The sequence below is a fragment of the Perissodus microlepis genome, chromosome 23 (genome assembly GCF_051167445.1).
Source record: "Perissodus microlepis isolate ML-2025 ecotype Zambia chromosome 23, ASM5116744v1, whole genome shotgun sequence".
In the NCBI taxonomy this organism is placed as follows: Eukaryota; Metazoa; Chordata; class Actinopteri; order Cichliformes; family Cichlidae; genus Perissodus; species Perissodus microlepis.
The window spans coordinates 39,496,701-39,512,307 of NC_140482.1; the positions used below are offsets into that span (position 1 = coordinate 39,496,701).

Below are 15,607 nucleotides of genomic sequence, written 5' to 3' on the forward strand. Positions count from 1 at the left end.
CCCATTGCTAAAACTTCAATCCCCCTCCCTGCTTCAAGCCCCCCGCTCTGTGCCAAGATTGCCACATAGCTCTTTTTTGGCACAGCGGGTTCTGGGCAGCCTACACTCTGTAAGCTGTGGTTGTTTATGGCTCTGATCACAGGTAAATCAAGGCTGGAGGTTTGCAGACTAAAAAAACAGCAAAAAAAGAGAAGAAGACAAAGAGTTTTGGCCTTCCCTTTATCTGGAAAAAGATCTGCTGATCATGTATCCTTCACAATCAGTCGTACCTCTAAGTAGCACGGAGGTAGAGGGACCACTTTTACGCTTTGTTACTCTTGTTTTCATGCCCAGATTTACAGATATTTTCTGCTATTCAAATCACAGCCTTGCATCAGCTTCTATAACTTTCTCTCATTTTTGTGATGAGATGCAAATGTTTCAGACTTAGTGGAATATCTGCAATGACTGGGCACATTACGCAGCAGCACCAGAACAGACAGACCAGAAGTGAGCAATCAGAGCTGTGCTGGTGAGACGTTTAACGCTCCGAGTAACGCCAGTTTTGGCGATCATTTTCAGCTCCAATCAATGAACGAAAAAGATCCCAACAGAGTCGAAATAAACCACCTTAAATTCACATTCAAGACAATTTTAAGACATTCATCACTTCTGCCAATCTGTTTCCTTCTTCGAGGAATATAAAGTATTTCTAATAAAGAGTTTTCTTATTGGAGAAAATAAACCACATTTTTATTTTTCTCTAAACACAAACGTACCAGTACTTTCCCATCGAAAAAAAACTGCTAAAATTTGGATTTATTTTGTAGTTCGCTAATATGTGTTTGTGTGTGCATGTGTGGTCTTGTGTGTGGTTTTTGCTGGGTGTTGTTTGGCAGCTGTTAGCAGATGAAAGGGATTCAGGGGACTTGGCACTGCACTTGTTGTGAGTAAATGTGGAAAGATGTGTGTGTGTGTGTGTCTCACCATAACATAGTGTCTCTGGATTTCAGTCTTCTCTGTAGCCAGTTTCTCACACTCCAGTTTCAAACTGCAACACAGAGAAGAATGGAAACAATATAGGTTGGCCGTTTTGATTTGTATCACACGCCAAAATAAAAAATACACAGTGTAATTAGCAACATTACAACAAATTATTCCCTACTCATTCTCTGCCCCCCACCCCTCCTGTTTCCATCATTCACTGGGGAGGAGGGAGCAGGGTGACCGGGGTGCTGACAGCCCATTATCACCTCAGAGCAGAGCAGAAATAGACAAAGTCAAGCTCGGGGCCTGAAATTCAGCCAAGACTGCAGGCAGGAAGGCACATCCGAGGTGTCTCTCCCTCGTTCTCTTTTTCAGTCTATCCATGTGTCATCCATTCATCCTCATTTTGTTGCTTTCCCATTTGCCAGCCAGCCTGTCTGTCTTTGGATCTGACCGTCCCCTGCTTCAATCTGAACTGCAAACTTTGCCAAGTTTGACTGAAGTTGAAGTTTCTGTTTCAAGTGGGTCAAGTGTGGCAGTTCTGTTTCACTTGTCTGTGCGTGTGTTCGGGACGTGACCTGTGTCTGTCTGTGAGCGTCTCGGGATGCTGCTTACTCCGAGGCCTGGCGTGGAGTCTAATGCAATCAAACACAAAAATGTATCTGAGGTGATAGCAGCCAAACACAGCTCCCATGTGTCCTATATTTCTGTCTGTCCTCTTCGTCTGCTCATCTCTCCTCACACCCAAACTGGTCCCCGATGTCTCCTAAATTTGGATGATGTCAGTTGCTAGACTTGCACACACACACACACACACACACACACACACACACACACACACACACACACACACACACACACACACACACACACACACACACACACCATTTCTAAATGCGCTCAGGTCCGAGCAAACAAACACCTTTCTTGTTACCTCTGCAGCACTCTCTTCATCTCCCGCACACAGAAATACACTGACCTCAACCCCCCACCCCCAACACCCACACCCACCCCCCTTCCTCCAAAGAGACCTAGTACATTTTGGGCCTGAGGCAGTTTACGCCAACTTGTTTGCGGGCAGCAGATAGATTGATTGGGGGGGTTGCGGTGAGGTGGGACATTAAAGGTGGGTGCTGCGGGAAAGAGTGTGCGGAGGTGGTGTTGGTGGTGACGGGGGGGTCGTTTGGCGGAGGAAAATTAGAATATGATTAATACCGCAACATTACCCCCAGCCGCAACAGGTAATAACAGCCCCATCCGCTCCCTTTCTCCAGTGCAGCGTGCACACACACACATAATTGACTCATTTATCATTGCCAGTCAGTTGAGGAGAAGAGGGACGAGGGAGGAGATGGAGAGAAGCAGGACGCAGAGTGAGAGAGGAAGGTGGTGGTGGCTGAGGAGGAGGGAGGGTAGTGAGGATTAACCTCACCACCCCCACCCCGCCACCGCCACCCTATAGATTTTATTACACTGGAATTGCCTCTCGGCAGAAGTCACTCACAGCTGGGCTGGGAACTAATGCAACTCTCTGCATGCATGTGTGTCTGTGTGTGTGTGTGTGTGTGTGTTTGCATGGCTTCCAGTGTGTTAATCATGAAAAACTGGGGATATGCTTACAGAATAGCTGTGACCACAAACACACAGAAACTGTCCACCGGCTCAGAGCTAAAGGGTGAATCCAGCGATTCTCTATATAAATAAATACAACACAATCATACCCATGAAACAACGGCCATAATGCAACACTTGCACGATTTTCCAAAAAAGTGAACACAATCACAATAAACTGAAAGGACAAAAAATAGGGAATGCCATGTGAAATCATTTATGAGTGGTCTGATTTGCATTTCCCCTGCGCAGTTACCCATTTCTCCTGAGTGTTTCTCCTGAAAAGTGCAAAACGAAAAAATAAATGATAATGAAATAATGATAATAAAAAATGACTCACTTTTTAACCAATTATCATTAACACATTGTTATGTTTTGTTTCCCACTTTCTTTTGCTTCGTTTAATAAAGCAAACTGATAACGTCCATCAGAACGCGTGCCTCCTTACTTATTTTAGAGAATTCACAACCGACAACTAAAAGACAATCACTAAATCACCACATTCACTAAATCAGCAAATGAGCAACAGTTAGTCATCCTATAAACCACTAAAGTGCAACCACCTCCATACCCCCGATCTACAAAATAATAAAAGAAAAACAAACATCCATGTAGCCACAAAGTCTTGCAATGCTGCTGAGCAATTTATGGAGCGCTGTGCCAAAAACAAACGTATGCACATATACACGCCTACACCCAAACAGCGTGCAGATGGACAGCTCTTGTGCTTACAAGAAAGACCCCAAGGTCGTACTCAGAAAGCAATAACCATTCCCCAGAAAATGGACTTCAAGGATTGGAATTACTGCGCGAGTGTGTGTTGTCATGATGGGACTGTGGGAGCATAAAAGAGTTGGAGCGGGAGAAGAAAATGAGGGAGAGAGGGGAGGAGAGCGGTGAGCAGGAAGTAGGTATTTCATGTCGAAATGATTGCCTGTAATAATTAGTCTTTGGCTCAGCACCATTTACTGCGAGGGAGGGAGAGATGGTTTCCGAGGATGGAGAGAAAGGCACAGCGACACGCAGAGAAACCAAGATTGAGCGAGCGAACAAGAGAAAAAAGCAAGAAGAAAAAAGAAATGGTGTGTGTGTGTGTCTGTGCGCACACGTGTGTGCCTGTGTGGCATGGTGGGCTCGGTTCCTCCAATTTTTCACTGGCGGTGACAGGAGATAAGATGATCAGCCGAATGCGCTACAAATCTGCAGCCTGCCAGCCTTCAGACAGCTCTGTCAGTGCTGCCCTGCTACTGAGCACACACACACACACACACACACACACACAAATGCTCTTTACACACGCACACAAGGAAACGCGCAAACTAACCACATAAAGCATGGGAGAAAATGGTGATGTGTGTGAGAACACACTAAACCAGCATATTAACCGAATACACTGCATGTGTCAGGTGCACGGAAACATAACGTACACGTGAGCACAGACTGTACATACACCCACACACGTGCACACGTAGCTGCTAAATAAACACAGCGAGGAACACACACACTCTAATGAGAGCCTACAGACAGTAAAGCATCTAATTCTGCACTTGGAGAAGAAATGTGCCGACTGCTTTTTAAGTCGCCGTGTTTTAAAATTGGGCTTGTGGGTATTGTAAAAATGTCAACGCTTTCCTCTCTAGCATTTGTTTTTCTGAACAATACTTTTCCTTCATTGATTTTTTTATGCTAAAGGAACAAAGGTATTTTCACATTTTCCCTCAATAACACGTTTGTCCATTGCTCCTGCTTACTTGAGGATTTTTTTTCAGCTAAGGGGACAAGAGGAGCATTTTATTTTTCTTATGAGAGATCAGATTTGCAGAAATGGGATCTCTGTAAGCTAGTTGATGAATGATGGTAAATGATGAAACAGTAATTGCCAAATTATTTGTTCTTTTCCTGTGATAACAGATATTTTTTTCTGCACACATTGGGCAAGTGTCGCTAAAGACCATCAAAATATTGACAAAATATTAATTTCTTCCTTCCACAAGCCAGTTATAGGTGTGGTCGAAAAATCTTCTCCCCAGAGGTGAAGAGAGGAACGTGTGAAATGAGGCAGGACTAGATTTACATTATAAAGCTTTTACCACATCATATATATAACATTTAAATCTATTTACATTCAGAAAAGCGTAAACACTGAGGAGTTATTTAATTGTTATATTTCTTGAAAAACTGCAAACATTAGCTGGTGCCAGATTCACAGATGTTTAATTAATTTCGTAGTTAATATAAGCAAATATTTTAGGGATTTGGAAAAATAGATGACCCCCCCCCCCAAAAAAAAAACAAAAAACAAAAACAAAACAAAAAAAACTTGGGTTTTGAGCACTTTTGAATAAAGTGAATAAAGACCAGCTGAAAAGAAATGATGTGTGGACTGATCGTAACAAAAACTGTTTGTCAAATGGTGTCAGGTGCCAAAAGCTGGCAGAGAACTTTTGTCTTTAAATTTTAGTCTCAATTATTTCCTCTTGTAAATCACAGGGTAAACACCGAGTTCAGAGTGATAGGAAACAAAGAAAGAACCATCAATTCAGACAAAGTGCTGCAGAAATACAGAATACTAACTAGTAATCCCAGCTTTAAACATACACGCATATGCACACATGCTCGCGCACACACACACCGATGGGAGCGACTGCGCCAGTGTAGTGCCTTTACAGTGTCAGGACCATTTAGCCTGCCAGCCTGCAGGTATGTGACTGTTCACTTTACATCTCATTAACTATTGATCAACCTTCCCTCTCTGCTCTGCCACAAAAACCTCCGGCCTGCGCCCCAGTCTCTGTCTTCAAATACACACACTGTCTCTGAAACGCACAAACATACATACCAGGGACCCACCCAACTTGCCAGTGTACTCTTTCATCATCTCTCAAGGGCAAGTACAAGAGCAAACACACACACACACACACACACACACACACACACACACACACACACAAGCCAGGAACTTGTCACACAATAAGAGGCCAACTGTTACCCTCTATGCTGCTAGGCTTACTGTAAAGGCTGGTCTTTTATAACTGTTTCTAACAAATGCACACACACAACCACACACTGAATTAAAAAGGGAGAGGTTGCATCACACAAACCAACCCACAAAAAAAAGAATCACATTAAGAAACCACAAACCCTCAGCCTGCCCTAAAGCAAATATAATTTTATCATTTGGTGAATGACAGTTAAACACAGGATACCCGTTTTATCCAATTATAACTGTAAACACGCACAAACACAACCTACCTATTTACATGCGCTGTAAAGACATATTCAATTCAGGCCCACACGTGGTGGTGACAGTGTATGTAAGTCGACTTAGTACAGATGCAGCAATTCTGACATTATTGGCCGATACCAACATCTACGGCGTTTTTTGTTTTGTTATTTGTTCTGCCTTTTGTGCCAGTGAACCAAACAAAAGCAAACAAATAAATAAATAAAAATTTAAAAATTATGGCTCATCTTTGAAAATCTACCAAGCCAAAAACCAATGCAGCATAAAAGTAAACATGCTAAATACCATCGTATTTGCAGATTGACTGATGACAGTGAACGCATCACGCGTCACCGTATTTGTGCATCTCGACCTTCTAGTAAAGAGCCAACAGGCGTAGTTACATACTTGTGTTTAAGTACAAAGAGGTACAGCAAAAGCTTCTAAAGAAATTAAATATGCTTTATTCAGTGTTCATGCAGCACTGTGTAATATATTGCCTAACAGAGGTATGCAAATGACAGAGTTGCTTAATTAGCGCTACAAATTTTTTTAAACTTATCATTTGTGCCTATTAACATAAATGAAACCGTGAAAAGATTTCAGTCTGAGCACTGTCTCCATATGTCTTATCTCTGAGTTATGAATTATTGTCCAAACAACAAATCATAACCCAGAGATAATTTGTTGGATAGAGACGGTTTTTGATTTTTTACCTCTCTGCTCCACCTCAGTGGATTTTAAATCAAACAATCAATATGTGATTGAAGTGCAGATTTTCAGCTTTAGTTCAAGGGGTTAAGAAGAATCCTTTAAGATGCTCTGTTGCTGCTTGTTTGTGGGTCTCTCTGCATTCAGTTTTTTTATTTAATAAGTGAAAAGCTGCTCTGTGAGGTTGAGATCAGGCGACTGACTTTGCTATTTGATATTGAAGAATATTCCGTTTCTTTTCCTTGAGAAACCCGTGGGTTGCTTTTTCGGGATGCTTTGGGTCATTATCCGTTTGCACTGTGAAGCGTTGTCTGATCGGTTTTTGCAGCATTTGGCTGAATCTGAGCAGAGAGTATATTCCTGTGCACTTCAGAATGCATCCTGCTACTTCTATCAGCAGTCACATCATCAATAAACACTAGTGACCCGTTTCCATGCCATAACGCTGCCTCTGCCATGTGTGATGTGTCCGATCATGAGATGTTTGTCTTCTTCTCCATATTTGTTAGTGTTCCCATCACTCTAATTGTGAAATAACAAGCAAACAAACCTCGCATGGCTATGAAACTGCTTGTCAGTCAATTGTCCAATTGCTTTTGAGCCTGTGTATAAAAATGACCACAATTCTCCAACAGTTTACGCAAAATGATGTAAAACCCTCAAAATTAAAGCTGAAAGTCCGCACGTGTCTCGTGATTGGTCGGCTTTAAAATCCTGTGTGGTCGTGTACGGACGCAAAACTAGAAAACGGTATTTTTGTATAAGGTTCAATAATCAGACGATCGGTTGATTGTGAAATTATTACACGCGCGCAGCACTGACTGTATGTGCGTCAGTGCCGCTATGTCGTATTTGGGCAGAGATGAGTGGAGGGGCTCTTTAGTGATGAGTGGCAGCATATTAGTGGTGAGTGGAGAGTCTATCTTACTCTGCAGACCACACACACACACAGAGTTACAATGCAAGCACGTCTGCAGTCACCGAGAACAACGTGTGTGTGCGTTTGTACAGAAAGAAAATTACTGTAATGAGAGCTCTGTGTCAGCAGCTCCTCCCGTCTCCCTTCAGCCTGCTGATTACAGCCTGTTTAGATAGTTAGCACACACACGCGCGTGCACATGTACTCACACACACACACGAGCTGACCCAGCAATGACCCTCTAATTAATTAACTCTTCCCTTTCTTTAGGTTGCTTAGAAATCTTTCTCACTCGATCTTACCAACCACGTGCAGCACCTAAAAAAAAAAAAGGGACACATAAATTTAGAAACGCGCCCTTACCACCCACCCATCCATCTATCCGCCCGCCTGCACACACAATGCACAGTTTCAGCTCATCAGCCCAAATCCCTTCCCACCATCTCTTTCCTGCCATCTAATCCGGCATCTATCAGAATCTGGCCACTTTCCCTGTGGCCAAAATACACAACTAAGCCTAGCTATTTCCAGACAACATCTATTTGTGTGTGAAGATAATTGGGGAGGCCCGTACATGTGTCTAAGCGTGTTAAGCATATGCATCGGATTGGGAGTCTGTCTGAATGGGTCAGTGTGTTTGTGTCTGTCTCTGTGGGCGTTCAGGTCATGTTTTCCCTGCAGGGTGAATAGTGTACAAGTGGATCTGATTACATGAAGGTGTAGCCTGCAATCAGAAGTGGTTCTGTGGTGCAACCTGTCTGCTGCTGGACTAAACAAGGCCACTGCTAATCATACTGATTGCCACTGTATGTATGTGTGCTCCTTTCAAAAACTGCTGCCAAACTGGTGGGGGGAGGGGATAACCGAACCAAACAGCTTCCAGGAGTTACTCAATTGTGAGAGGGGCAAGTGGCTTTATTGCGCCACTTGCAATGGTAAAGTATTACTTCTAATTTTACTGCACGACTGTGGTTTTATGACCTCACAGTGGCGTATGGCTCAAGCGAGGCTGGCCTGCATATTTTGGTTACTTGGTGATTTTCGTGCACACTAACCCTATTTCCAACATAACTACACATTCAAGGTGGCGGGATTATTTTAAAGGTCTGTTGTATATGACTGCATTAGATTTATCTTGGTGCACCTAATAACTGCCTACTGAGATTAGCCCAAGTTAACATTTAGTGTAATAAACTCACAAAGCAATACATTATTTTGCTTTACATATGTTACAATGTAAAATTTGGTTAAACAAGTTAAACACCAATTAGATAATTGTGATCCTGGCTTTATGGTTAAGTTTGATTGACTCTTCATTGAATAATTCATTTAAAATAACTTTTTTACTCCTAAAAGATAAGCAAAAAGTATAGTTGTTTTTGTTCCTTAAACACAACACGAGCAGCAGCTCAAGTTTATTGCTGTTTGTACGCCAATTATGAGCGAGCCAAACCAGTCATTCCAATTAACAGATTCATCCCCACCTGCCAGATTAAACATGCACCCGACAGATACGTGAGAAGATGTCTGATAACACAAGCTGTTCCACTTGCAGAAACTGTTGCTATTGTTCCAAGCCATGGTTACAGTATTAGTTTTCAGTTGTAGTCATATGCAGTGAATTAATCTGTTCTGATTCTTTGTGCTCTAAACATCCCGCAGGGCTGTTGGGAGAAACCTTGCAGGGTGGTTAAACAATCTTTCCTGGAAACCTGAACTGAACCCGTTAAAACAACACGCCGGCTTATCGAAACTGGACGACGCGGATAGAATCCCAATCCCGCTCTCGGTCGTGTTCTTAATCACATCATTAATTTATTGTTGATCTGCTCAGTAGTTCTCAGTACCAGCACTTGCAAGAGGGCGATGCTCCAGGTGTTTTGTAACATGAGGTGTTATGCTAAGCTCCCGCCAGAGGAGTTCATCACCATGAGATTCAGAGGTAACTCGTGTTCAGTGAATGACTGGATCTGTCGCAGGGATGCATTGCAAATAACGAGGGAGGGGGGCTTGTTGCTGACAGCGATGACAAGGAGATAAACTGCTTCATCCATGCAAACAAACACATCAAAAACATACCATACGGCTTAGACGTGGCCGGCATCATACCTCTAGCATTGCACTGAATAAGTGTGCATATGTGACAAGACTGGAAGACTGGAGTAAAGATATATGTTTTTACTGGTTTGAGGTTAAAACAAACAGCACATGCTGCCTTCTTCTCACTGCTTGCTTTAAAAAAAAGTCTCATGACTAAAAAAAAAGCTGCACAAACCAGAAGTTAGAGAAACCAAACAGGCATTGCTAAGCCTCTAACCGGCCATGCTAATTACCGATTTAACATTTATCTTCATCAATGTGACTCTTATGCATCTCCATACAAACTTTATGCTCCGGTTCATAGTCAATAGAAAAAATTAGCAGTATATTCGGAAGCAATCCACTGGAAAGTATGAAATTTGTGTGTTTTCTTTCTCTAGATTTATACTTTCGAGCTAGCGGTGAACAAAACAGACAGTGAAATAAGAACAGAAACACATGCAGGCAGTGGTGTGAACAGGGGTAACAGTAGCCGCAGGGGTTAGAGGGGCTGTGGACGGGGAGGGATGGGTGTACAAAAGAAGTTTGAAGTGGGACAGAAAGGGAGGGAGAGGAGATTCTGGCCAGCTATATCAAAGCAGGATGAGAGGAGAAGAGTTGGGAGGCGGGAATGACCCTGTGAAGGTGTGCCAAGAGAACAGAGAGAGGGAGAGAGAAAAGAGGGAGAAGGCTGGGACTGCACAGCCAGCCCAAATCCCACATTCAAAGGCATTCTGGGCACATTCCTGCGCATCAAGCACACCATACAGTCAGGCAAAAAGAGTAGATGTCAAAACGTCACATAGCATTATCTTGCATTATTTCAGCCAGATCAAGTGTGTTTGCATGTGTATGGCATGGGCGAGAGAAACAATTCCAGTGTGTCGCCTGGGAATAAAGCTGAGCCTGCCTCAACTTCTGCCACGACACTTTACTGCACAGTCATGTGGCAGCGCTGAAGATGCTAATTCTACTGTTTAGCCCTCTGCTTTTCCCACAGATAACAGCATGGATGCTGCTGTGATCCAGAGTTGTAGTTCCTCTAGTAAAATAAATCACCGCAGTCATTTAGTGACTGATAAGCTTTAAACTCATATATTTAACACCAAGACAACACCTTCGTGTCACCAATACTCCATCATTTCTGACTAATATCTGAAGCAACCTGTCATCACAAATGCAGCTTCTGATAAACTGCGTTTCCTCAGTCAGACATGAGCCATTTTTAGCAAATATTGGGGGGGGGGGGTATATTTAAGTGTTCTTATGCAGGCTATATTTAAAGTGTTGTTTCCAGACTTTATGCAGCTAGGATCAGTGTTAAAATGTCATGTAGCTGTTGTCCATTCCAATGTGAAGTTTACAGAGAAGTGATCGTGGTGCGACTCAGACATGAAGCTTTCACATGATCGTTTAATTTTCGCCCTGAATGCCCAGGGCACTGGAAGCAAACAGACTGCAAACAGTACTGAAAACTGCTCCACACCCACCTGTGGTACTGGGTCTGAAGGAACTGAAACTCCTCCTTGATGCGGTCCAAAGTTTCTGGGTAGGTCAGTTTCAGTGACTGGGGCGTCCCCGAAGCTGCAGCCGCCGCCGCCGCTGCAGCTGCCACCACTGACGCAGAGGATCCCGGGGGTGCCTGTAGAGGTGCCTGAAAATACAAGAAATATTTATTAAAAAGATTGTTGGAATTAAATGTCAAAATCGCGTAATTCCCGGTGTCCTTGAGGAATTTGCTACAGTGAATGTTATCAAAGAAGCAAAGGAAGCAATAACTGTGAGCACCGTATCTATTCTCACGTCTGTGAGGAGCTGCTGAATATAGAAATACTGTTATTGCCAGATGTGAGCGGGTCAGCAGAATAGGGCGGAGAGACACAAGAGCTTCTCAGCCAAATGAGCACACTTTGTTTAATTGCAAGTCTGGGTAGAAGAAAAAAGAAATAAAGGGCAAAATAGAGCAGTGGGGGTGCAGAACGGGGGAGGAAAAGGACCCCATCGTGGCCAAAGACCCCTTCCAACCCCTGTGTATAGCCTCTCCTCTCTGCGGGATCCAGAGCAATTAGGAGACTACAACCATAGGGGTAATGCTGCAGGACAGGCAGACAAAAGGAGGCTAAGAGCAGGCCTAGGAGGGTGGTCGGGGCTGTCAGTCCATTTGTCTGTCTGTTTGGCTCTCTCTCAAAATAACAGAGGGAAGAAGCAGACAGCCGGTTCACAAGCTTCATGATTGTCATCTAAGATGTTCATTTTTAGCTTCTAGCACTTAAAAAATTATATCAAACTAAAGCGTAAGTACTAAAACTTATATTTGGTAGGCCACAGATTTTACTCTACACAGCGCTGCTTAATGGATACGTTTAAAATCTGAAACAGCTGACGATGTTTTGCCGTTTTTAAAATCAGGAATTGTACAGACAGACTTGGAACGTTGAATTTCTTGAGCGTTTTCATGATATAAATGCAGATTTCTTCTCTCTTGAAAAGAATAAACCAAAAGTTTGGGCAGTGTTACAATTCCAGCCAGGGCAGATACTACTTGTCTACTAGTGCCACACACATTGTGTTTATCCTGCGGCATTATTTTCTCCTTTGAGGGTAGTAGAAGAGTGCAACTCATTTTTCTCTTATATGCATTCTTAACTGGTAGTCATGTAGCTTTGCTACGTTTTGTCTCGCTGCCTGGGGATTTGTAGGAAGTACTCAAGTTCCCTGTGCAATGTGGAATATTTATGCTGAATGCAAAGGGAGAAAGCTGTGCTCACACCTGCATTCTGTCAAACCCATGCATATAGCAGACTGTGTGTTTAAGTGAAACACATGCAGGGTTAAACATTTTTGCTCGATTCGATTTTTAACGATATACATTTCCCATCCAGTTCTTCCGGAGACTACATTATATATGCTATCCTGTCTTCCAAGCCATCTGGCTGGAATTTCTCCATTTCTGAAAGGTTTGCATTTATATGAAACAACAAATAAAACCACACTGAAGGGATAAAGTGACTAGATAGACAAAAAAATAAAAAAAACTAGATATCCTTCAGTTCCACTTATGCGATGTAGTTTAATTACACCATGCCAATTAGGACATCACAGCGTGTCCAGAAATAATAAGCTGCCCACCTTGTCATCAAATAACCTCAAAGGTTATTTCTCTAAGCGTGGATTGTGACAATTTTTAATTTGGTTTCAAAAAATAACCCCACTCCTGATGTTGTACAAATCAGCAGTGTCTGTGATGCATTAATGATGTATAATTAAGGGCTTAATTACAACATCGCTCAGCTACAATGCAGCAAAACAGTGTGTAAAAGATGTTAAATAAAAACGTGCGTGTCCACATGTGTGCAGACGCATGAAAGAAAGATACACCAGGAGAGGTTTGCCAGCAGGTGAAACATTATCTGAGGAAAGGAAATTAAATACTGAGGAAAGACGGGGAGTGCAAGGACAGAGAATAGAGATGAAATTGGGAGGAGAATTTAAAGGGGGGAAAAGGTAAGACTGATGAAAAGTAAAAATGGACAGATAAGATGGATGAGACTATTTTTGGAGATACACAGAGAAGAGGTGAATGAGGAAGAATTTTCTGAAAGGAGATTTAAATGGAGAAAAGAAAGGGGGGAGAAATGGAACAAGGAAAAGGAGAAAAGAGAAGAAATGGAAGGAAAAGAAAAATGGCTGATAGAAGAGGGGCTGTGGCCTCATTGTTCCTCTTTCTTTCTAACAAGCTGCTCTCAATCTGTCGGCCAGATCCCCCTCCTAGAGCACAGAAAGCCACACAAACACGTGTGCGCACACACTCCGTTTTTCCCTTACACACTCAAACCCAGTATTACAAACACTCACCCCCACAAAACACACACATTTTGTCAGTCACACACTCCCCACACACTTCTGATTAAATGCACACACTCCGCTCATTCTCACGCACGCACACAGACACACGCACGCACACACGGAGAGCAATTACTCTTCACAAGAGGAAAAAAACACCAAGGCCATGGCCATTTTATAGGACAGTGGAAGGTGTAAGAAAGAGGGGACTTTTTATCGCTCCTTCCTCCTCTACTTCTCTTCAACATATTCTGGACTTTAGAAAAAAATATCCCCCATTTTATCTCATATTCGTGTCTTCGAAGGACGGGTGAGAGGAGAGACTGTGCCTTCTTCAAAAAGAGAGGATTTTATCCCCTCCGAAAATAAGGAATCTACCATTCCCCTCCTATGTAAAATGTCAGTCTGTTGGGTTTTTTTGTTGTTTTTTTACACTGATGCACATACAGATGTTGCCTGTGAAACACTAAAGCATCCATCCTATCACAGCATAGCGTAACGTCTTAACTCCTCTCCCACGAACCAGCACTCTTAGTCTGTCCAAACCCCTGATCTGGCAAACAGCTGAGCAGGCTTAAAAGTGAGAGGTCAGACCATTAAGCTGACCTGGTAACCTCTGGGAATAGATCTAGGCGGGGAGCCTCACCTGATAATCCCACGGTCAGTTATTCCCTCCCTCCTCTGCCGTGTCCCAGGCTCGAAGGCAAACAAGAGACATGCCGTCTGCCCTTGAACAAAGCTTACACAGGCTGAAAATCACTGTTACACAATTACAGGCTCGATCTTTTTGTGTGTGATACAATTATGAAGTCAGGTTCTGTAATACTGGGCAGGGATTGCGGGAGGTTGGATGGCAAGGAACACGGAAGGAAAGCTTATCTCTGTTATGATGAGAGATCGTCTGATTACTCAACTGTTCAGTTAAATCATTATGAAACTGCTCATTCTTGTGTAGAGAGAAAAGTTAAAGTTAGAGGTCCAGGACCCTAACTTGCGACCCCATCAGATTAAATGTATATGCAAACACACACAGACATATTCGCCACTAATCTTTGTCAGTACTTAAAAGCCTAGTTCAGTTTCATGGATTTAAACAAGATATTTCCTGGAAGAGCGCACAGCCATCCATAAAGACAGATATTATTTAACATCAAACACTGCATCCAAAAATCAAACACAGCAGCATGGCCGTGACAATCCAACAATGTAGCAACAATGTAGCCCGACAGTGCAAAGACAAGCAAAATTATAAACGTATGAATAAAGGAGAAACTAAGCACCCATTAAAAATCTGATGTAAAGGGACCATTACCAGTGTGGTGTTTTCTGAATTATATCATTCCTGTTTTTATTTGAGTTACCTCAAATTACACCACGAGCAGCAAACCGCTATGACCTCACATCCTTGCTCGAACCCCCACGCTCTCAAACAAACATGTGCAATCAGACTCACAGATGAGACAACACACCCACACATGACCATTATAAACATTAAATTTTCCACAAGTATTTACAAGCACATATGCACTTCATTGCATTCACACATGACTGCAGCTCCAACGTCAGTATCAGCGGAAACCTGCAAGATGTGTCTCCGTCCTCGCTACTCACGCTGACCTACAGTGATACAAAATTCGCAAATGGAGCGGAAATGGGGCCGTCGCTGTCATGAGGTAGTTGTGTCCACTCTGAAGAATGCTTTTCACTGTCTTCTTTATAAGGATGCAGGTAATTAGGGAAGGAAGAGATTTCCAGTGGACAAAAACAATAACTTTTTTTAAACTTTAGTCTTCACCACTAAAAAAAATGTGTTTTTCCATATGCACAATCCAAGAAAGAAAAAATAAAAGATTTGACTTCCACACTGCAAATCCTGAATGGTGCCTTTGCAAAAGAATGCACCCAACGCCAATATTTACACTGCAGCAAAACATGTTCAACTTAAAAATAAGCCTGCTCACAGTAAAACAAGATTAAGAGTCTCAAATAACACTAGCAGTTAGGTGAGACATTCTCCGCACGACAGCGTCAGCAGTTAGCGGATATATTTACCATGTCCACATTCATTGTGTGTTAGCGTGATTACATTTTCCAATCAAAAGTACAACTCTGTTTGCAAAAGAAATGATGCTGTAGACGTAAACAAAACGGAAAGAATGGATTTGTAAATCAATAACACAGCATTTTCTTTCAAATGTCACCATTTTATCATAATTGAATATTATGTGCTGATTTGAAAATTTAATGCCAGCAAC

The 15,607-nt window shown here is 42.5% G+C and overlaps 1 protein-coding gene across 5 annotated transcripts in view; it reads right to left on the reverse strand.

Moving 5' to 3' along the window:
* Positions 1 to 15,607, reverse strand: part of tle2a (TLE family member 2, transcriptional corepressor a) — a 35,419-nt gene that overhangs the window by 13,917 nt on the left and 5,895 nt on the right. For all 5 annotated transcript variants that reach the window (XM_084921582.1, XM_084921581.1, XM_084921580.1 and 2 more), the window contains exons 2-3: positions 11,000 to 11,163; positions 967 to 1,030 (exon numbers count right to left, since the gene is read on the reverse strand). In XM_084921582.1, the coding sequence (XP_084777708.1) occupies positions 967 to 1,030; positions 11,000 to 11,163 (228 nt within the window). The remainder of the gene's footprint in view (positions 1 to 966; positions 1,031 to 10,999; positions 11,164 to 15,607) is intronic.